Below are 24,705 nucleotides of genomic sequence, written 5' to 3' on the forward strand. Positions count from 1 at the left end.
TGCTACCACAACTCGGGCACAGGACATACAGTCTGTGCCCCTCAAGGTTGCTTGCCCTGTTTCAGTTTCAGAACTTGCAGAAGCCCACTCTCCTTTTGTGCCCTGCTCTCTTCAACCTGTGAAAGAGGAGGAGAAGAAGAAGAAGAAGAACAAGAAGAAGAAGAAGAAGAAGAAACATAAGTCTCAGGACAAGGCCCTCCCATTGCGCTCAGAGATGCCATCTCCCCCATCACAACCTTAGTCTGTCATCTTATTTTTGGGTATCACCCCATCATCATTGGTGACAAATTGTGATCCTTGGAGCAATTGGCTACAGCCCTTTCACATCCCATTTGGGTACCTGCTCTGTGATTATTCAATGGAGCTGTAATGGACACCACTGTCACCTCCCAGAATTGCAATCCCTTATTGCCTTTTACTCGGCAGCTTGTGTCACCCTCCAGGAATCTCATTTTCTGATGCTCCCTCACCGACTTTTTGTGGGTTCCGTGCTTTATTTTGGACCTGAGTTGGTCCTTCTTGTGGCATCTCCACATTGGTCTGTATGGATATTGTTAGTTTATCGATCACAAATCGTACCCCATTGGAAGCAGTCCACTTGGACTCAGCCGTCACAGTTTGCAATTCCTACCTTCCTCTTGACAGGCCACCTGCATCTGCTGCCCTAACTGCTCTCCTTCAGCAACTCCCCCGTCTCTTCCTCTTCCTTGGGGATTTTAATTCCCATCACCCTTTGTGGGGCTGCGCGTTCTCGTCTAGTGAGGGGCTCCTCATTGACCAGTTTCTTGCAGACCACAACCTGTTCCTTCTTGATGACAGTTCCGATACTCATTTTAGTGCCGCATGTGGCACCGTCTCTACCATTCATCTTCCACTCTCTTCCGCTTCCCTTCTTCCTTCCCTACACTGGTCACCACACTATGGCTTCTGTGACAGTGACTACTTCCTGCCGATTATCTAGTTTCCTTCCTGCCTCCCAATGACCACGTTACCCTACTGGGCTTTCCATGGTGCTAATTGACCTCTATCTACCTCCCAGGGCATGTTTCCCCTTCTTTGTCAAGTTGTATTGATGAAGTTGTCCTTGATCTGTCCGATAAGAAATCCGAACTGCTGGCATTGCCGTTCCCTGCTCAACAGGCCCTGTTTGCTGTCTGCCAGTTCCATGGTGGAGCACAGTCATTGCCATTGCCATCCTCGATCATCGTCGTTCCATGCAACATCTCAGGCGGCAAGTCCTCCACCCGTCATGTCTTCGCACCAAAGCCCATTACTTAATTAAACAGAGGAAGCGACTGTGTTGGGAATGCTTTGTCTCCTCTCCAGGGTCTTCTGTCCCTTTGTCATGTATGTGGTCTACACTCCGCACCCTCCAAGGTTCTCAATGGCACTCATCCATTTTGTGCCTTGCCCTTCCAGGTGGTCTCTCTGCAGACCCATCAGTTCTTGCAGAACACATTGTGACCCATTTTGTGACAGCATCGGTGTCAGCCTCCTATCTAGCCACCTTCCTCCTCCAGAAACACTGGGCTGAAGCTTCTTGCTTATGTTTTGCCCCTTGTCAGGCAGAATCCTATAATGAACCTTTTACTGAATGGGTGCTTCTTCTGGCCCCACTTTCTTCTCTGGCCCTGATCCCACCATAACCAATTACTTCAACCACTCAGTCCTCCCCAGTAGCAGTATCTCCTCCAGGTGTTTAACCCTGTTTGGCTCCAAGGCATTTTCCTCTCTCAATGAAGAGACGGCATTGTGGTTCCTGAGAAGCCTGGCAAGGATCCATCATTCCTTGATATTTACCAGCCAATCAGCTGGACCAGTGTCCCCTGTGAGTTACTAGAAAAGATGATGGCTCATTGGCTCAATTGGGTCCTTGAATCTCTTGACCTTTTATCCCCTTACCAGTGCAGCTTTCAGCAATCATCTGCTTAGATTGGCAACCAAAATTTGTCAGGCCTTTCCTCAGCATCATCAGCTTGTTGCAGTTTTCTTAGATCTTCTTAAGGCCCATGACACAGCTTGACAGCATCACATCCTCCTCATGCTCTTCAGGGCCCCCTCCCAATTTTTATTCGCCAGTTCCTGTTCCACCGGTTGTTCAGAGTCTGTGTTGGCACTGTTCTCAGCTCTCTGTGGACCCAGGAGAATAGTATTCCACAGGGCTCCATATTATATGTCCTTCTTTTTCTAATAATGATTAATGAACTTATGGCCTCTGCTGGACCTTTGGTCACACCTACCCTGTATGAGGATGATTTCTGTATTGGGGATAGCTCTCACTTGGGAGACGTCATCAGAGTGCCATCCGGTGTGCTTTCACTTGGACACACTTGCACCGTTTTCAATTCTCTCTCTTTCAGTCAGTGGTGGTGCATTTCTATTGTCAAACTACGGTCCATCCTGATCTGGAGCTCTACCTCAATGCCCAATTGCTGACTATCGCGCCACAGCTTCTTTTTGACAGCAAGCATAGTTGGTAGTGTCATATCCGTGATCTGAAGGTTGTCTGTTTTCGTAAACTCGATGTTCTTCGCGTCCTTGCCCACACCTCTTGGGGCGCAGATTGTTCGATCGGTGGATTTGTGGCATTACATGAAGTCCCATTTTGCACAATCATGGGCTGACTCTTGGGAGGGTGCACTGTATCTAATAAACTTCGTGCCATTGAGAAGAATCCCACCATGTGGTGTTCCTGTCTCTCCCGACAGGACTTTACCATCCTCTGGCGTCTTTGTATTTGGCTATACTAGGTTGACCCATGGGTTTTTACTCTTCAATCGGCCCCCCCACCCCCACCCCACCTATTGTCCCCCCCCCCCCCCCCCCCCTTTCCCTTTGCAGTTGTGGGGCTCACTCATGGTCATCACATTTTGCTGAACTGCCCCCACCTTATGGCCCTCCACTCTAAATATGCCCTCCCCCCCTTCCTTGTCTTGGATGTTAGCAAAAAAAACCTCACATTGTTACATCTGTCCTTCATCTTCTTTGCAAAACTGGTTTGTACTCTCAGGTATAAGTCCTTGAATTTTCCTCTGGAATTTTGTGTCCCTTAGTTAGTGTAGTCCTGGGTTACGGAGGCCTTGACCTTGCCTCCATGCCGGCAAGTTTCTCCCCACCTCTTGCATACATTTTGCCTGGTCTGTTGTGCTGCTTTGTTTCCTCTTTTCTTGTGTCTTCTTCCCTTGGTGTTGCCCCCATTGAATTGTGATAATGATATGGACAGTGGCAGTGCTGGTGCCCCACTCCACCTAGCATTTCTGGGGCACCCCTGCTCTCCCCATTTCCACCCACCCCCCTGCCCCCCTGCTGTTCTTTCCTCTTCCTGCTCCCCTGACATCCCTTTTCCCTTTCTGTTTGCATGTTATCCTTTCCCCTTCACTGGACTGTAATGTTTGTGTAGTTATTCCCTTGATCTCTGCCATCATAGATCATGGGACTGATGACTTCAGTGTTTGATTCCCTCTTCCAAATCAACCAACCAATCGTATTCCCAAACCCTTGCTGTGCAGGTCATATACTTGTGGAATACCTAGGTCCAAGACCTATTCCATGCATCCACCAACACAGCATATCCTATCCTATCCTATCCTATCCTATTCCAGTCCTGTCACTGACATAGCCTACTTTGACAAGAGGCAGGGCCTCTTGTGAATCATTTGTATCATAAGTCAACCATGCTGCAATTACTTCACAGACTGTGACATGGGCTTTATCACTAATCAGCCATTCCCATGAATGAATGACCAGCACCAAACTACATGAAAGTTGACTACACAGTGGCAGGTCATGCTGTTGAACACACCTTCCTCCATTTCAGTAGTTGCTTCACAGCGTGTGCCAGCTGGATCCCACCCCTCCCCCTCCTTTAATATCAGCTTCTCTGAATTACATAGGTAATATTTCTTCTTGCAGCACGTACTTTGCTTCTGCAGTCATCTGGCTCTTAATCTCTGACAGTGTGACCCACACTTATATAAATCCCTGTCCCCATGTCTCCCGCTTCACCCTACTAATTTTACAGTGGCTTCTACACTTCTCCATCTTCCTTTGCTTTCTATTTAACCTCCTCCTCCCCTCCCCTCCCCTCCCCCCTCCTCCTTTCTGCCCCCCCCCCCCCCCAAATATTTCCCTCATTTCCAACATTCCCTCTACGTAAGTGTCTCCACTTGCAACTCCCCACCTGGTACCGAGGTCGGCTCACCAGTGGCACATTCTTATCCTATTCCTGCACTACCTCCCCCTCGGAGCTGTCAACAAATCTTCCTTCTACGCCTTCTTGTCTTGTGTTTCCTCACTCCCACTGCACTAGTGCCAGGACTGTACAGTCAGTTGGGATGACTTAAACATACATGTGTTAAAATGTGTGTAACTCCTAAGGAGGACATTGTGTGAAAGCTTTGCAACATTTTCAGTGTAGTTTACATGCCTGTCAACTCCTCAACTGATGGGGTGAACAGATACCTTTGTTCCTTCTATTACTTGTTTTCAACCCATCTCTTTCCAGTGTCTCATTGAAATAAAATAAAGATAGATCCATATCCTTGCATATAAGAACTGATACTTATCGCAATAAGTATAATTATTATGGTTATAAATGGTGTCACATTGATAACTGAGAAATAAACTCATGAAAGAAATAAGAATGACTTAAGCTAGTACAGTTGCTTGTAAATTCTGTTTACTGTCCTATTCCATGTTGGAAACATCTCACAGACAGTTTTGGTAGTTCATGGTTAAATTGCTCTGGAGGTTTCTTGTTCTCTCTTCTCCTCTTTTATTTTCATTAGTGTCTCAGCCAAAAAGTATGCCACAGAAAAATTCCAAAATAGGCTAAGAAGTTTAGCCTCAAAATAAAATAAGTCGCAAATGAGATTGCACAAGCCACTCACTGTACATACACTATCACAGTGTTTAACCATGTGTGAGTACTGGAAGGTAGCTTTACTTTTTAAAACATTTCAAAATTCAACAAAATAAGTTGTATTTCCAGAATAAGTAAATTATAAACTAGTATTACCAAGTGCGGATCAGAGCTTGGAATGTCAGATCCGTTAATTGGGCTGGTAGGTTAGAAAATTTAAAAAGGGAAATGGATACATTAAAACTAGATATAGTGGGAATTAGCGGAAAGAGGAACAAGACTTCTGGTCAGGTGAATACAGGGTTATAAATACAAAATCAAATAGGGATAATACAGGAGTAGGTTTAATAATGAATAAAAAATATAGGAGTGCGGGTAAGCTACTACGAACAGCATAGTGAACGCATTATTGTAGCAAAGATAGGGTCGAAGCCCACACCTACCACAGTAGGACAAGTTCATATGACAATTAGGTCTGCAGATGGCGAAGAGGTTGAAGAAATGTATGACGAGATAAAAGAAATTATTCAGGTAGTGAAGGGAGACGAAATAGTCATTGGGGACTGGGATTTGATAGTAGGAAAAGGAAGAGAAGAAAAAGTAGTAGGTGAATGTGGAATGGGGGTAAGGAATGAAAGAGGAAGCTGCCTGGTAGAATTTTGCACAGAGTGTAACTTAATCATAGCTAACACTAGGTTTAAGAATCATGAAAGAAGGTTGTATACGTGGAAAAGATCTGGATACACTGGAAGGTGTGAGATATATTATATAATGGTAAGACAGACATTTAAGAACCAGGTTTTGAATTGTAAGACGTTTCCAGGGACAGATGTGGACTCTGACCACAATCTATTGGTTGTGAACTGCAGATTAAAACTGAAGAAAATGCAAAATAGTGGGAATTTTAGGAGATGGGACACGGATAAACTGAAAGAACCAGAGGTTGTAGAGAGTTTCAGAGAGAGCATTAGGGAATGATTGACAAGAATGGGGGAAAGAAATACATGGAAGAAGAATGGGTAGCTTTGAGAGATGAAATAGTGAAGGCAGCAGAGGATCAAGTTGGTAAAAAGATGAGGGCTAGTAGAAATCCTTGGGTAACAGAAGAGATACTGAATTTAAATGTGAAAGGAGAAAATATTAAAGTGTAGTAAATGAAGCAGGCAAAAAGGAAAACAAATGTCTCAAAAATGTGGTCGACAGGAAGTGCACAATGGCTAAGCAGTGATGGCTACAGGACAAATATAAGGATGTAGATGCAATATATCACTTGGGATAAGATAGATACTGCCTACAGGAAAATTAAAGAGACCTTTGGAGAAAAGAGAACAACTTGTATGGTATCAAGAGCTCAGATGGAAAACCAGTTCTAAGAAAAGAAGGGAAGGCAGAAAGGTGGAAGGACTATATTGAGGGCCTATACAAGGGCGATGTACTTGAGGGTAATATTATGGAAATGGAAGAGGACGTAAATGAAGATGAAATGGGAGATATGACACTGTGTGAAGAGTTTCACAGAGCACTGAAAGACCTAAGTTGAAACAAGGCCCTGGGAGTAGACAACATTCCATTAAAACTACTGATAGCCTTGGGAGAGCCAACCCTGACAAAACTCATCCAGCTGGTGAGCAAGATGTATGAGACAGCAAAATATCCTCAGACTCCAAGAAGAATATAATAATTCCATGCTTACACAACCCCTGCTCCCAATCCCTTAACTCATGGCTCATACCCCTGTAATAGACCTAGATGCAAGACCTGTCCCATACATCCTTCTAACACCACCTACTCCAGTCCAGTCACTAACATTACCTATTACATCAAAGGCAGGGCTACCTGTGAAACCAGTCATGTGATCTACAAGCTAAGCTGCAACCACTGTGCTGCATTCTATGTAGGCATGACAATCAACAAGCTCTCTGTCCGCATGAACAGCCACCAACAAACTGTGGCCAAAAAACAAGTGGACCACCTTTAGCTGAACATGCTGCCAAACATGATACCCCTCATCTTAATGACTGCTTCACAGCCTGTGCCGTATGGATCCTTCCCACCAACACCAGCTTTTCTGAATTGCGCAGGTGGGAACTTTCCCTGCAATTCATCCTATATTCCCGTAACCCTCCTGACCTCAACCTTCGTTAGTCACTGTCCTCACCCATCCAGGCCCCTCCCTGTTCCCACCCCAGCACTACACAGCCATCATTTCACCACCACACCCAGTCTTTTAATTTCTTTTATTTTTATTTCTCTCCTTTCCGCTACTTACCCCCTCTCCCCTTCACCACTCCCACCATACTATCCCTCCCCCTCTCCACCCCAGCCTCCTCCTTACCCCCACCCAGTCGCCACTCCCATCATGCACTGATGCTGCTGCTCGCAGTGTAGTTTCAGCTCTCTGAGACAGCAGATGTGTGTGCAAGTTGCGCTTGCATGTGTGTGTGTGTGTGTGTGTGTGTGTGTGTGTACTGCTGACAAAGGCCGTAATGGCCGAAAGCTATGATTGTGTGAATCTTTTTATTGTGCCTATCGCGGCTCAGCATCTTTCCTTCTCTCGTATTGTAATGTAATTAATTTATTTATCTCTTAAGGATCTGAAGTGTTAATTATACTGTTATGTACATATTATTTTGCATGCTCCATATAATCTTGGATGTAATGCTCACAACAGAGAGAGATGACTCTGGAGGAACTTGAATGCCACTTACTGGAACTGAAATCTAAAAGTATGAACACTCGTGGTGTGCTTCGAAGGCTGTTGCAGATGTATTGTAAACTAGGTGATTGTCAGAATGCTGCAAGGATTGAAAAGGTACTGGGACTGTTATTTCAATTAATTTAGTTTATTATGAATTCTTTCAATGACAGTAAAAATTTAATTCCTTTTGTAAATACTTCATATGACTTGTTCTATAACCTTAAAATATGTCTATTCGCTGTATGTTCTTCAGGTATTCAGTCTGTAAGCATTGCATGAGGCCTTTGCTTTAAAAATTGTAATACTTATCTCAAAATGTTTGCCATCCCTCTTGATATTTTAAAGCTGGTTTAATATTATAAGGGGCGATCAAAAAGTTCTGGTTTGAGGGTGTTGCTGCAGCTTGTATGTGACATAGCATGACTCCAATGTGGTTATCTAAGCACCAGCATGTAGGCAAGGGATTAGCTTGACATTTGTGTTTTCCTGATATGTGTTAGGTCATTGTGGAAAGGTGAACTATGGTGATGCTATTACCAAATTTGTCCAAACAGGACCAACTTAATGTTGTTCTTTTCTTGGTTACCGAAGGACAAACACCAGTAGTCATCCATCAGAGAATGAAGAATGTGTATGGTGCATGACTAAGGGTGCTGCTGCTTCATGATAACATGTCTCCATATCGCAAATGTTGTAAGGCAGATGTTATGCGAACTCAAGTGGGAGACACTTGAACACCCACTGTATAGTCCTGATCTCTCTCCATGTGATTATCACGCCACTGGTCCCTTGAAAAAGGCCTTGAAGACTTGACAGTTCCTGTCAGATGAGGATGTACAGCAGACAGTTGTAGTTATGGACTTCTTGACACAGCAGGACGATGTTTTACCAACTGGGTATCTTCAACCTAGTGCATTGGTGGGATGATTGCCTCATTTCTCACAGTGATCACAATGATTTTGATTGATTGGCATACGAACTCTGGATAGTATGGCCTTCAGATGGAAACTTTTTGATCACCCCCTTATACAACATTCTTTTAATATTAATGAGAAGGATTGTTGGGTGATTGTAGGAATTTGAAAGAGCGGGCCATGAATTTTCTCCAGGAATGTATGCTGCATTGTTGGATGTGCATGTAAAATGTAAAAATTTGGAAGCTGCACAAAAATATTTCACACATTTAATGCAAGAATTTCCTGGCTTGAAACTTGATGAGTATAAGGTTGTAGATTATGCAACTCTTCTTATTTCTTGTGGAAAAGAAACAGGTAAGTTTGAATAATTTCCGATGTCATAGCTGTTATTTTCTTCAAATGATTGTGGTTTTAGAGGGAAGGCGGAATCAACAGATTGATATTTACTTTCTTCACAGATGCATTACATGTACTGAAGAATTATGCATCTTCACATAAAATCAGGAATACAACTGAAATATCACGTAACTGTTTTAAATTGTTGAACGCAGTGGCAGAAAAGAACAATCCAGACATTACTAAGAGAATGTTAGAACAATTGGCCCGTCTAGGTTACTGTTCAGTGACAAATGTTCTCTTAGGTGCTGTCATTAGAACCTACTTAAATTGGTAAGCAAAAGTAAAATTTATTGAGCCATATACTCATAAACTAATTACTTTGTTAAAAACTAATTACTCTGTTAATATATTTTAAGAGAACTTTATGCTTACTTTACCTCTTACAAATTAAAGATATTTTTAGACCATACTACAGAATTTGGAAGTGAAAGAGGTTATAATTCTGTTTATCATCTTTGACACTGCAACACATATAAATGAAGCCAGCCATTGTAATAAGAAAGAGTCGAGTTTGTGACACATACCCAGTGCCTATAGAAATCTGGTGTTCTGAGAAGGGAGAGGGTTGGGGAAGGATAAACAGGCAAGATAGGAGATACAAATAGGACTTGTATGTTTGTCTGTGACTGCATATATGCTGTGTAAACCAGAATCCTATACTGATAAAACTAAGATTATCATCTAACAGTCTAAGGTGTTACTGTCCCACCCTCCCTCCTCCTCACCACAGTTAAAACTGATCATATCTTTTATTATTGGACATTCATTCTGGTGCTGTAATTTTAAATAGGTAACACTAACATAGTTTCCAAAATGTATATATCTTGAAATAATGAGTTTTACACAGTGTCTTTTACTGTGGTGTAGTATACATTGCCCTTTCGTGCATTAAATCATGTTAAGATTTTCTGTTACTGAACGAGCTTTTGTCAATTTAAATATATTTAAACAAGTAATCATTCCACAAAATCTTTTGCCTGTTGCCTTCTGTTCCCACATTGCGATATAATTGACAGTTTACAGTGAATAATGTGAACTTCGTGCAGTGCTTTTGAAACCAGTTATTTATAGTCCCCATAGGACACTGTTTGTCTGAGTGAACATAAGCTGGGTAGGTAACTCTGCTTCCAGTAATTGCGCCTACCACTTGTTGTTGTGGGCATTACAGAATTACACACAGTTTATTTACATGGTATAAACCATCTAAAATGCACATAAATATGATGGAATATCACAAAATTAACACATAAAACATAAATATACATGCACCAAGCGCTTTTATTAAATTTTATTCTAATAGAGACATCAGTTTTGCTTTGATCACCGATAAGTGCTAGAAGCCCTTGTGAGTAGCACACTGAGGGGCTGTCCTCATGACACAGCTCTCTCATAAGGCAAACGATGTCAGTGCAAAATCACCCAAAATGTTTAAATTATTAGAAAACATAACAATTAAATTATTAGCCTTCATAGGTCGATTACAACATGACACCAGGTCTGCAAACAACTCTTTCAAGGTTGCACAGTCTGCATCACTGATTTACTTAAATTATTATGAATTCTCTTGTGTACACAGTTAGTCTCTTTGTGTATCCTGTAAACCTATTTGCTAACCAGTCAAACAGATTTAATCATCAGCATTATTTAGATGATTGCCTAATAAATAGGGAATGGTAATAAAATGTCGGAATACTTTCATAATTACAGTGTGAAAAGGATAGGTTGCTACTGCCCACATAGAGGAAGTGTTGAGTCACAGACAGACACAATGAAAAGACTGCTGAACAGTCAAGCTTCCCACTGGATCTCAGTTGTTGGAGACAGTGGCCATGTGTGTGTGAGTTGTGCTTGTGTGAATGTGTGGCTCATATGACAGAGCGTATGTGATTTGGATGGCGACAGGTAAATCACAGAAAAGAAGAGGAAGTAAAAGGCAGTAAAGTAATGTGCTGGAGAATAGTAAGTGGATTGTTGACTCAACATCTCCTCTCTGTGAGGAATAGCAGTCTATCCTTTTCATAATATTGTTTTTTCATATTGTTGTTATTCCCTCCTGGTCTTTCCATTGTTGACTTTCATTGTTGTTATCACAAACACACTCTTCAAGGCCTAAGGGTTACTGGACGATGTGGGTGTGCTTTTTGTAAAGTATCAGATGTGTAGTTGAATAAAAGTAAATCTCATACTGAGTTGAGTTTGCTGCACAGCTGTCTATATAAGGATCACCACCACCAAACTAGCTTAATGCTTGAATGAACACAGGATAGTCTGCCTTGGTAATGTACAGAACCTAATTTCTGGACACACCCTTCAGCAGACTGTAGTGGTGTCTATACTAAATGACTCATTTGTATCATACTACATGTCAAGTGTTTCACCAAACCCTGAAGATGGGAACTTTCTGTTTAACATGTCCTTTCATCTTGCCAACATCCATTAGCATAACCCCTACCAGGTAATACAGCTTTTTATTTTATTTGTCTTGTACCATAGAACCAACATGAGGAGCAAATCTCCAAGGTCTTGGAACTTGAAATTACAACATAAAAGTAATAACAGATAAAATAAAATGTTTATGAACAAAAAAGATAAGCCATAAGTTTATATGAATGCAATCAATCATATAACACAAGAATCAGGTTAATTTTTCAAGGAACTCCTTAACAGAATCGAAGGAGTGACCTTTGAGGAAACTCTTCAGTTTCAATTTGAAATCGCGTGGATAACTGAAGATTTGTGTATCCTTAAAAAATATGCAGAAGTATACTGCACGCCTTTCTGCACATGAGTCAAAGAAGCGTGATCCAAATGCAATTACATTTCTGCCTAGTATTACCTGAGTGAAAGCTGCTAATTCTTGGAAATAACCTTATATTGGTAACAAGAAATGAGAGTATATGTATGAGAGGCCAATGTCAGAATACCCAAACTAATGAACAGGGGTTGACAAGAGCTTCGTGAACTTAGATCACGTACTGCCTGAACTGCCCATTTCTGAGCCAATATTATCCTTTGAGAATGGGAAGAATTGCCCTGAAATATAATATCATACATCATAAGCAAATGAAAATTAGCAAAGTAGACTGTTTTTCGTGTTGGACTATCACTTACTTCATATACTATTCAAATAGTACGTGGCAGCATTAAGTCTTTGAACAAGATCCTGAATGTGGTCTTTCCATAACAGTTTACTATCTATCTGACCACCTAGAAATTTGAACTGTTCAGTTTCGCTAATCATTTGTCCATTCTGTGAAATCAAAAAGTCGGGTTTTGTTGAATTGTGTGTTATAAACTGTAAAAACAGAGTCTTACTGTGATTTAGCGTTAGTTTGTTTTCTACAAGCCTTTAATGTATGTCTTGAGCTGTGCTATTGCACACAGCATCCTTTACTACCAAGCTAGTGTCATCAGCAAACAGAAATATTTTATAACCACCTTGTAATACTGGAGAGCATATCATTTACACACATCAAAAAAATTTTTCCGTCACCTCGGTTCCGAGAGTTCCAGAACCTGTACAGAAAATTGGAATAGAGATCAATATAAACATCATTTCCGCCCTTTTTATTGCTCATAAAAACCACACATTGCATGTTGTACCACCATACAGCGAGATCTTCACAAGTGGTGGTCCAGAATGCTGTACTCACCAGTACCTCTAATGCCCAGTAGCACCTCCTCTTGCATTGATGCATGCCTGGATTCTTAGTGGCATATTGTCCATAAGCTCATCAAGGCACTGTTGTCCAGATTTTCTCACTCCTCAACAGCATTCGGCGTAGATCCCTTACAGTGGTTGGGTCACATCGTCCATAAACAGCCCTGTTCAATCTATCCCAGGCATGTTTGGTAGGGTTCATGTCTGGAGAACATGTTATCCACTATAGTCGAGCGATGTTGTTATCCTGAAGGAATTCATTCACAAGATTTGCATGATGGGGATGCGAACTGTCGTCCATGGAGATTAATACCTCGCCAATATTCTGCCTATATGGTTGCACTATTGGTTGGAGGATGGCATTCACATATCGTACAGCCGTTACGGCGCCTTCCATGAACACCAGTGGTGTACGTCGGCCCCACATAATACCACTCCAAAACAGCAGGGGACTTCCACCTTGCTGCACTCACTGGACAGTGTGTCTAAGGTGTTCAGCCTGACCAGGTTGCCTCCAAACACGTTTCCTATGATTGTCTGGTTCAAGACACATGAAAAATTCATCGGTTAAGAGAATGATGCCAATCCTGAGCAGTCCATTCGGCATGTTGTTGGGCCTATCTGTACTGCGCTGCACGGTGTCATGGTTGCAAAAATGGATCTCGCCATGGACGTCAGGAGTGAAGTTGTGCATCATGTGCAGCCTATTACGTACAGTTTCAGTCATAATACGACGTCCTGTGGCTGCACGAAAAGCATTATTCAACATGGTGGCATTGCTGTCAGGGTTCCTCCGAGCCATAATCTGTAAGTAGCAGTCATCCCCTGGGTGGCCTGAGCGAGGCATGTCATTGACAGTTCCTGTTTCTCTCTAACTCCTCCATGTCCGAACAACGCTTTGGTTCACTGCCAGACGCCTGGACGCTTCCCTTGTTGAGAGCCCTTCCTGGCACAAAGTAACAATGCGGACGCGATCAAACTGCGGTACTGACCATCTAGGCATAGTTGAACTACAGACAACATGAGCCATGTACCTCCTTCCTGGTGGAATGACTGGAACTGATCGGCTGTCAGACCCCCTCTGCCTAATAGGCGCTGCTCATGCATGGTTGTATACATTGTTGGGTGGGTTTGGTGACATCTCTGAACAGTCAAAGGGACTGTGTCTGTGATACAGTAACAACAGTCAGCATTATTCTTCAGGAGTTCTAGGAACCGGGGTGATGCAAAACTTTTTTTCATGTATATATGTAAATAAGGAACAGGAGTGGCCCCAACACTGGTCCCTGGGACACCCCCCATTTAACCATGCTCCACTCAGGCCCCACATCATAACCAATCTCAACACGGTAGACAATGACCTTTTGCTGTATGTTGTTAAAGTAAGAGGTGAACCAATTGTGAGCTACTCCCCATATTCCGTAATGGTCCAACTTCTGGTGCAACATTTTGTGATCAACACAATCAAAAGCCTTAGTTAAATCAGAAAAGATGCCTAGTGTTCGATATCTTTGGCTTAATCCGTCCAGTAGCTCACAGAGAAAAGAGAATATAGCATTTTCAATACTTAAACCACTTCTAAAACCAAACTGTACATTTGGTAGCAAATTATGTGAAGTGAAATGATCAATTATCCTTACATGCACAACCTTTTCAATCGCTTTAGCAAACACGGATGGCATAGAAATAGGTCAAAAGCTTTCTACATTATCTCTTTCTCCCTTTTTGTGCAGTGGCTGTACTACTGAGTACTTCAATCTTTCAGGAAACTGACCATTGTTAAAGGAAATATTACAATTACTAGGTACTCCATCATGTCCATGAAAGCCCTTAATCTTCAGTGATGTAATTATTGACTTAATCTCTCTCTTGTCAGTATCACAGAGGAGTATTTCAGACGTCAGTCTCAGAAAGACATTTTCCAAGAGAGTTATATGATTCCCTATAGAAACTAAGCTTTTGTTTAATTTACCAGCAATGCCCAGGAAAAGATTGCTAAATACTGTACATACATCTGACTTATCAGTAACAGAAACACTTTTGTTATGAACTGACTTCCTGTCGTTGACCCTTTGCTGCTGATCAGTCACTTCCTTCATGACTGACCATATGATTTTAATTTTATCCTCTGAATTAGCTATTTTGTTGGTGTACTACATACTATTTGCCTTCCTAATAACATTTTTAAGCACCTTACAATACTGTTTGTAATGTGCTACTGTAGCTCGATTGTGACTATTTCTAACATTTTGATACAATTCCCACTTTGTTCTACATCATATCCTTATCCCACTAGTCAGCCATTCAGGCTGTTTTTTACTGCTGGTATCCTGTTTCAAATGTTCTAATGGAAAGCAACTTTCAAAGAGGATGAGAAATGTGTTATGGAAAGCATTAAATTTGTCATCTACGTAATTGGCACTATAAACATCCTTCCTCTCTTCTTCCTTAATGAGGTTTAAAAACTCTATTGCCATTGGATTATCTTTTCTGCACAGTTCATAATTATATATAACATTTGTTTGGGTACAACAACCTTTAGCGTTAAAATTTGTGCATCATGGTCTGAAAGGCGATTCACCCTTTTACTAACAGAATGGTGATCTAGTAATGAAGAATATTGTCTATGGCTATGCTATTGTTCCCCTGCACCCTGGTTGGAAACTTTGGGCCATATGAATTTATATCTACCAACTTCCTTTTTCTTACATAGTCACATACAAAATTAATGTTGAAGTCACCACATACAAGTAATTTTTGGTACTTCCTATAAAGTGAACCAAGAACCCTCCCTAGCTTGAGCAGAAATGCTCTGAAGTCAGAGTTATGGAACCTATAAAAACAACAATTAGCTGTCTAGTATCACTAAATTCAACTGTCCCTGCACAACATTCAAATATCTGATCAGGGCACTGTTACGACATGTCTACAGATTCAAATGGAATACTGGTTTTTACGTACATGGCCACTCCCCCACTCCTCAAAGAACTCCTTGTAAAACAGCCAGCTAATCTGTAATACCTCTTATATTTTGATAAAATATGCAAATTCCTTCACTGCTTAGATACCTGACTTTCTTTGAATGTGATTACCGTGTTAGAAAGACTTCCTATAAGCAGGGGTACCTATCAGCTGACTTCAGTCTAAAAAAGATGCAGTTCTAACACCAACTACTACAGGAATTTTCCCATGAGTGATCCCGCCACCGCCCACTACACTGTCACCTATAAGCTTTGCCAGCCTCCACTTCCCATACCTACTGAGGTGCAAGCCATGCCTAGTGAAACTGGTCTATTGATGGACTCAACTGGCAGCAATGCAATGTGAGCCATGCCCTCCACTATTAGCACCTTCTCCAGCACCACATTAACATACCTAATAGCAGCATTAAGATGAGGTTGATCATGATGCTGAAACAGTTGCATGAAGTGTACATTTGAGCCACCTGTTTGAGTAGGTATCTTTACCAGGTCACCAGCTACATCATACTCCCTGTCCCTATCAAGACAGTTCCCTGCTCCACCCACAATCACTGCCCGATTCTCTTCCGTAACATTCCTACATGACTCCCCAATGTTAGCAGTCACCTGAACCAATGCTTCACAAAGCTGGTGATGTGGTACTCACTCCCCAACACTTTCTGCAACTCTTGGCCCACACCTCTGGCATGTGAACTACTAAGCAACAAAACCTTAATCTTTTTGTTAGAATTTGCAACTGACTTAGGCTTCCTAACTGCTGAGGACTACTGTATGTTTCCTACACCTACATCTACAGCTACAAGAGGCTCCTCTCCACTAACCTCCGACAGTTGGTCAAGTCTATTGATAATATGCAAAGTACAAGGGGGGGGGGGGGGGGTCTGAATATCTCCTCCTCCTCCTCCTCCTCCTCCTCTTCGCTGCTGTCTTCTTACCAGCTGCCAGTTCCCATTTTCCAGTGCCCCTCACCCTCCTCATCCTATCTAGTCCTCCTATGTGTTTTGTAACTGCACCTGGAGGGCGCAGATTTTACATTCCTGCTCTGGAAAGGATCACTCTAGAATGCCCATTGCCTTCCCCACTGCATTCCTTCCAATGAAAATACTTGGAACAAATCTCACACAGTAAACCATTACTCAAAAACCTACGACAGAGCGCACACTTCTCACTCGTGGCAAAATGTTAACATTTAGTGAAAAAACTAAATGTCTGTTACCGAAGTTCAGTTACTACACAAGAACTATTTAAAGAACTAACAGTAGTGGCCTTGAATTTCGCACTCTGCTAAGAAAGGAACTGCTTTTATTAATACTACTAAACCATAAATAATACCACAAAAACCTCACACAATTTCTTTTCTAAAACCAATAATTCAAGTGACCGCTGGAACACTTGATGAAATTAAATACAGTGGATGAATGTTTTACTGAAATATTTCACTACAAACATCAGCTGAAAACTATTGTACAAAATTTAATAAATGACTACAATGCACAAAGAACTTTATGTAAAACAGTGGTCGAAAGTTTCTAAAAATTTATTAAACCACTATTTCACCAGAAACAACAAAAGAGACCGTTAAAAACTGTTAAATTTAATGACCGAGTAACAGTGCATAAACAACTTTGTCAGTGCATAAGAATCATTACAGCTGCAAATGTAAACACACTGCTAATATTTAGATGTATGATTGAAAACTGCTGAGTTTAATATTTGAATACAGTGCACAACCTACTTTGTCAGTATTTAGCTTTAGAAGCATTGCAGCCACAACTGCATGCTGCGAAATGTAAACACATTGCTGAGACTTCAATGAATGATGTAAGTACACTCATGAATAGCAGACCACTTGAATCAATAATACAAAAAGAAAAATTTAGATGAACAAAAAGCCACTAATAAATTACTCTTACTGCAAATATTAACATCAATAATCTTTGAAATAAGTATCTGAGGCCTAAGACTTAATAAAATATTGGAGAGCAATTTGAACATCAGTCTCGCACATGTGACATCACACCATAGATTCCTCATTGTTTGCTCAATTATTTACTTATTTCTGCACTCACTTTTGTTTTTGTCACCACTTGTGTGTCTGTCTCTCCCCACCCCCTCCCTCCCCCCACCAGCTCTCATGCCTTTTTGTCATTTGTGCCTTCCTTCTGCCTCACAATAGATAAGACGTTTTCTACATTGTACATAAGGTCTGAGTCTACCCCCCCTTTTCAGTTGCAACCTTTCCAAAGAAATCTTTTCCCTCACTCTAGATGAATGTATAGTCCCAAAATTTAGGAATATTATTTTCTACTTTTAAGATTTTTTTCTATATTGTATGATGTATTATGGCCCCTGAAGGGAAGTGTTATCCATACTTTCTCTCTGTTTGTAATTAATTAATCATAGTACCAGAAATTCTGTGATTCAATATACATTTATCTTTCAGCAACAATTTGGAGGGTGCAGTAACAGAGTATGTCAACTGTGTTAAAGAGTTCCGTAAAACTCCCCTACAACATGAATTGATGTGCCAATTAGCTAAAAGTGAACAACACGAGCCCCTTCTAGAACTGGTTCTTGATGGAACAAAAGAAGTGCATGGATCTGATGCTGCATGGGTGTCCTATGCAGCAGCTGTTGCCGAGACTGGCTCCACCACCCGTTTACGCAGTATTCTTTTGGTGAGTCAAAAATCAGAATGTAAAGATAGCAATAATGTAAAGAATAACGGTAACCCCTCACTACCTGGCTGAGGCGTTTAGCAGTTGATAGCAACAGTAACAATCTTGTTTGTGTATCTGAGCTTTCAGCTAAATAAAACAAACACACACACACACACACACACACACACACACACACAGGGGGGAGTGAGGGTCAGGTGGAATGAGTTGGTTGTGGAATAGATTTGTTGAAATCGTAACTTAAAACAGTGGGGGGGGGGGGGGGGGGGGCAGTGTGCACCTTCGCCAATGTTAGAATTCCTGTAACTACAGGAAGTTGATGTCTTACTGGGTTGTCTGTCTGACCGCCATGTAAATACATAAATCCATATGTTAACCGTAGAGGACTGTAAATTAGCTGGAAGGGGAGGGTTAGCAGGGCAGGGAGCTAGTGTTGCCTGGGTGTGTGAAAAGATGTGGTGGAGAGAGGGCTGTGTGGGGGAAGGGGGGAGGCAGCAGAGAGAAGTAGATAGAGAAGAGGAAAGAATTTGTAACTGTGTCGGCAGAACAGAAGGTGTGTGGGTGCTGTAGTGGGAGTAGGAAGAAGAAAGGCAGGCGAAGGATTGGATTGCCAATGGCTGAGGCCACAGAGGTCACAGGAATGAAGGATATGTTGTAAGGAGAGTTCCTACTTTCACTGTTCAGAAGAACAGCTGTTGGGAAGAATCCAGATGGCATAGGCTGTGAAGCAGTCATTAAAGTGAAGCACTTCATGCTGGGTGACCTGTTCAGCAACTTGGTAGTCCAGCTGTCTCTTGGCCACAGTTTGGCAGTGGCCATTTGTGCAGACAGACAGCTTTTTAGTAGTTATACCCATGTAGAATGCGGCACAGTGGTTGAGTTTGTAGATCACATGCTTTCACAGCTGGCACTGTGATAGGGTAAGATATGCCAGTGACAGGCTTGGAGTTGGTGGAGGAATGTATGGGTCAGGTGATGCATCTGAGTCTATTGCTGGGACATGACTCTTGAGGAAGGAGGTTGGAAGAAGGGGTGGAGTAAGGACAGACAAGGATATTACATGTGTTGGGTGGACCGTGGAATACCAGTGTGTGATAGATAGTGGGGAGGTTATTTCTCATTTCAGTTAATGACGAAAAATAGTCAAAATCTAAATTGAAAGGGGATCACTGCTCTCAGCTGCAGCGGGACATTACGTGGAATCAGCTGTGATGAGTGAAAATGTGTACTGGACTGGGATTAAAAGCCGGGATCTCCCACTTACTGGGCAGATGCATTAACCACTGCACCATGCGGGACACAGCATCATCGCAACTGTGTGGACTGTCTTGGCACACTTCATGGCCGTCTCACATTCCCACCGAGTGCCACCTATTTGCAGTCCTGCTGCAGTTGACAGCAGTGATCCTCTTTCAGTTTACATATCATGTTTCACAGCTAGGGATTATGCTGGTGTCTGCTCTTTTGGACATGTTCAAGAGCAGACACCACACATTCCTATAATTTCATATAATGGATAGTTGAAACCCTGACAGAGAATTTGATTCATTTGCTCCAGTCCTGGGTGGTACAGAGTCATGAGAGGAGTGCTCCTTTGTGGCCATGCATTGGGTATGTAAGGGATGGTATGTTACTGGTGAGACAAGGCATGGGTGATCTGCATTTGGACTAGGTTGGAATGGTAATTTTGGTCTGTGAAGGCCTCTGTAAGATCCTTGGTGCATTTGAAGAGGGCTTCTTGTCACTACAGATGTGATGACCATAGTGGCTAGGCTGTATGGAAGGGATTTTTTGGTGTGGAATGGGTGGCAGTTGTCAGAGTGGAGGTATTGTTGGTTGTTGGTAGGTGGGCAGAGATCGACATCGAGGTAGGTGGCAATTTGGGCTGAGGAGAACCAGCTGAAGCAAATGAGGGAGGTGGTGTTGAAATTCTGGAGTATTGTGAGGAGGACATGCTCAATCTCAGTCCAGATGTAGACAATGCCATTAATGAACCTGAAACAGTTTTGGGGTATGGGATTATGACCAGTTCAGTATGATTCCTCTAGGTGGCTCACTAATAGGTTAGCAAATGATGGTGCCATGCAACTGCTCATTGCTTTACCCCAGATTTGTTTGTAGGTAATGCCTTCAAAGAGGAAATAATTGTGTTGTGGGTATAGTTGGCTGCAGTGACCAGGAAGAAGGTTGTAGGTTTGGAGTCAGCTGGGGGTTGGTAAATGTAGTGTTCAGTATCTTTAAGGCCATGGGCATTGGGGATGTTCGTTTAGAGAAAGGAGGCATTGACAGCAATGAATAGCTCTCAGGGTGACAGAATAGGAACTGTGGAGAACCAGTGCGGAAAATGGTTGGTGTCACTTATATAATAGGGTAGGCAACCCACAAGGGCAGAAATTATTTCTGTGGGTGCACAGTAACCAACAACAATGCACAATGGGGCATCCTGGGTGGTAGGATTTATGAACCTTAGAAAGCATGTTGAAGTTAGGAGTGCACGTAGTGGTGGGAGTGAGGGGGGAGGGGGGGAGGGGGGGGAGAGAGAGAGGGGGGGGGGGGGGGGGGAGAGACTCAGGGGAGAGGTTCTGGGATGCACCTAAATTACTTGAGGAGGGATTGGAGATCCTGCTTGATTTCTGGAATGGAGTCACTGTGGCAAGGCCTGTAGATGGAGGTATCTGACAGCTGGCAGAGTCATTCTGCCGGATAAACCTTGCAGTTCATAACCATACTGGTACCGAGCAAGATGGTGCAGTGGTTAGCACACTAGACTCGCATTCAGGAGGACGACGGTTGATGACCTTGCTGTTTGGTCTCTTCCCCCTCATCAATCCAATTCAATCCGCACTGGTGGAGCCTTTGTGAGCAGATAGGATTAGACTGCAGATTTTTCTGTGGATGTGAGGTTGCTGTCCATGTTAAGGGATTTGGGGAATGATGGTGAGGCAAGGTTTGAATTTAGGAAATTCTGAAAAGTTAACAAGGGCTAATTTGTGAGGTGGGGGGGGGGGGAGGGAGGGGGGGGGATTACGGTTAAGTGGAAGAGTAAACTGAGTCAGGCAGGATTCAGTAGTGGTTTTGGGTTGAATCTGATTGATAGAATTAGTGGCAAAACAGTGTTTCCACGGAAGGGACCAGGCGAAGGAGAAGATCTTTAACAAGCCCAGCATGACTGAATTTGGGAGTGGAGCAAAAGGTATGGCCCTTGGAAGGGTCTGAGGATGTGGTAAATTTAGCAGCTGTGCAAGGCCGTGTTTGGCAGCTACAACAGGATGCAAGGGGAGTTTGATAGAGACTCATGAACCGGGTGTCAGGTGAACAGATTAAACAGTTTTTTGAAGTGGCATTGCACATGCTTCTCTAGTTGCCCTAGGGGCAGATGGGATGTGGGAATTTTGGATTGTGAAGCATTAGAAATTTATGAAGGGAGGGAGGGTAGTACAAGACAGATTTGCGCCTGATCAGTATCGTATTACAGGACAAGGTTGGTGAGGGCTTATGGACTGATGGAATTTGAACACACAGAGATCACTAGGAAGGAGGGGTTACAGCCACAAATGGGTAATTTGATGGTCTGGCCGTTTGAGGGAATTCCATGAGCTAGGCAACAATGCAGGAACAGTACGTGGAACTGGGTTCTGGCTAGGGTCAGGGAAACATTTCTGTATTGGCATGGATGGAAGGAGCAAGAATCCATAGTGAAGGATAAAAAATTCGTAAAAATATGGTGAAAATCTCTATAGAACAAAACAGATGAGACGTAGTGAAAAAAGATGAAATCTGAGTAAGTGTGGCTTACAGTGAAAAATAAAAATGAAAAAAAAATTGATGTAAAAACCAGATGAGTTCAAAGTGGAAAAATAAATAAAAGGACAATATGAGTGGGGTGCAGATCAGTGGCTGGATATATGTGAGGTCAGCAAAGTATGTGCTAAAAAATTAAGAAAGGAGGGGTTGTTAAGTACGGGATTCAACAACGCACATGTGGCACATGAAGGTACAGGAAAATATGCAAAGGTGATTAGAGGTAGTGTTATCAAATTGAAGGTCCAGAAATAATGAGAATTGAGAATAGTAACAAATGTTAACAGTACTGGGTTTTGAGATGGACCAATGTACACCACCAGTACAAGGGCCTCCGTCAAACCTCCCTCACAACCTCTCATAGCAGCCAAACCATGTCTTTCAGACTTCTACGTTTATTTAACACACCCTCAGCAACCCTCTCTCTGCCCATTTCCTCTCCCCACCTCTCTGCTAATCTCTTCCTCCCCCCCTCCCCTCTGCACATCTCCTCCTGCCAGCCTCCATTGATCTCCATCCTCTTCCCTTCCTTCTCTGCCCATCTACTCCTTCCTTCTTTTTTGCCTATTGTCCATCTCCTCTTCCCCCTCTCTGTTCCCATGTTCTCCCCCCCTTGTCCGTCTCTTGATCATCCTCCCTCCCTCCCTCCATATATCTCTCTCTCTCTCTCTCTCTCTCTCTCTCTCTCTCTCCCTATCTCTCCCTCCCCCTCCCCCCCTCCCCTCCCCTCCCCTCCCCTCTCCCCTCTCCCTATCTCTGTATCTCTCTCTTCATCCTCTCCTGCCACCTTCTGTCCCTCTCCTCCTGTTCACATCTCCCTATTCGTGCCCCCCTGCCCTATTTCCATTTCTTCCTTACCTCTCTCCCTATCAATCTCCTCCCCCTCTCTGTCCAACCCTTCATCCCTCCCTCTCAGCCTATACCACCTCTCCTCTGTCTATCTCAGTCTTCCCCCAGCTGGGCCCATCAGCTCATGTAGCTTCTGCTAAGCAGATTGATAAAGTAGGCAGATACTGCTCCCACAGCATACCTGTTGTGCAGGGCAGCCTGCACGTAAGGGACTTGAAAACTTTTTTATGATAATAAGGCAGGTTAATAAGGCAGGCCAGTACAGCTGCAACTCAAAATGCCCATCATGCAGGGCAGCTTACACATCTGGGGCTGAAAGCCATTTCTTGCCATGGCGTGTAGGCTGCCCTGTGAAGTAGGGCAGGTCAGCCCAGCCCATACACCAGGGGTTAGAGAAAACACTTTTTTGAGCACATTTCCGCTCCTGTTGGAGCTAGAGGAGGTTATAACCTCCACAGTGCTGATAATTGTGAAGCCTGTTGTACCAAATTTGGCTGAAATTGATCCGTGGGTTTTGGAGGAGAACACACACACACACACACACACACACACACACACACACACAGGGTGTTAATTTCAACTGGAGACATTGAAATATCTCAAAAATTGCACATTGGATCAAAAAAAGTTATAATTCCAATTTGTTTGCCTCGTAGAGGGATATCCAGCAACACCACACTCCATCTGCCACCCCAGCCAAAGCGTGGGTGGCAGGGGCAGCTTCGAAATCTTCAGTGGGAACCCCGTTTTTTTATTGCAAATAATGATTCTACACTAATATATATGTACATATTGTCTGAAGCATTTTCTTCATTTCAACAAAGATGGTGCTGTAATTGGAGGAATAGAAAATGGGTACACAATCATAATTTACGAAATGCTACTCAGTGGCTCTTGAATATCCAATGGCATGTGGGACTCCAGCCCCATGTTGCAAGGGTAGGACAGGGTGTATTTTGTAACTTCTAATTGGAAACTGCATTTGCAACTTTGTATTTCTCCGACAGGTTGAACAGGGGACTACTCTATGTGCCATTGTGGCTGTGTAGTGAACTATGACTTATCAGAACAAGCAGTACACTGTAACCGTAGCAGTACACTGTAATCATGCAGGTGTAGAACAGATAGCAGCTATAGACATTACAATACTTGTGCAGTGATTATTGCCTGCAACCCTATCTATCATTTGGAGAACAGACGTGCAAGTGGACAATGGATGTTGCAACCACTGAAGAAAAATTCTTGTTCATTCTTTTACAAGATTGTGAATGTCTTTATGCCTGATGGCAGCATTCATACCAGCAAAAGGAAAGAAAACCAGCGTGTTACAGGACAAGCTAATGAAATAACTGTACTAGCGGCAGTGCACCATGACCCATGTATAAGCACCGGCAATTAAACTGCAATTCCAGTATGTCTGTAGATAGTATTATCATTTACTGAATCATCACAGGTATCATCTATACCACGTATCCCTACATCATGAACTTCATATTGCCGATTTCCATAACTGTAGTGTTTTGTGAATGGGCATGTCAACAAATACAAACAACTCCCTCATTATTTACTAAGGTACTGTTTTCTGAAGGGTCTGGGTTCACAAACCATGGTAGTGTTAACCAGCATAATGTGCACTACTGAAACGTAGACAGTCCCACTGGTTATGTCAAGTTCACCATCAACGTTCTTGTTCGTTCAACATATGGTGTGTCATCATGGGAAACAAACTCTTTGGTCCATATTTTATCAATGGCACATTTAATGTACGCAAATATCAAATGATTTTGGAACAGGAACTACCAGTACTGCTGCAGGATCATGCCCTGGACATTCAACAACATATGTGGTTTCAGCATGAGA

At 42.6% G+C, this 24,705-nt stretch overlaps 1 protein-coding gene across 3 annotated transcripts in view; it reads left to right on the plus strand.

Annotated features, from left to right (window-relative positions):
- The window catches only part of LOC124615502 (leucine-rich PPR motif-containing protein, mitochondrial-like), a 167,575-nt gene that overhangs the window by 110,980 nt on the left and 31,890 nt on the right, over positions 1-24,705 (plus strand). For all 3 annotated transcript variants that reach the window (XM_047143453.1, XM_047143454.1, XM_047143455.1), the window contains exons 11-14: positions 7,533-7,673; positions 8,635-8,830; positions 8,935-9,145; positions 17,961-18,195. In XM_047143453.1, coding sequence (XP_046999409.1) covers positions 7,533-7,673; positions 8,635-8,830; positions 8,935-9,145; positions 17,961-18,195 — 783 coding nt within the window. The remainder of the gene's footprint in view (positions 1-7,532; positions 7,674-8,634; positions 8,831-8,934; positions 9,146-17,960; positions 18,196-24,705) is intronic.

The sequence above is a fragment of the Schistocerca americana genome, chromosome 5 (assembly GCF_021461395.2).
Source record: "Schistocerca americana isolate TAMUIC-IGC-003095 chromosome 5, iqSchAmer2.1, whole genome shotgun sequence".
NCBI classification, from domain to species: Eukaryota; Metazoa; Arthropoda; class Insecta; order Orthoptera; family Acrididae; genus Schistocerca; species Schistocerca americana.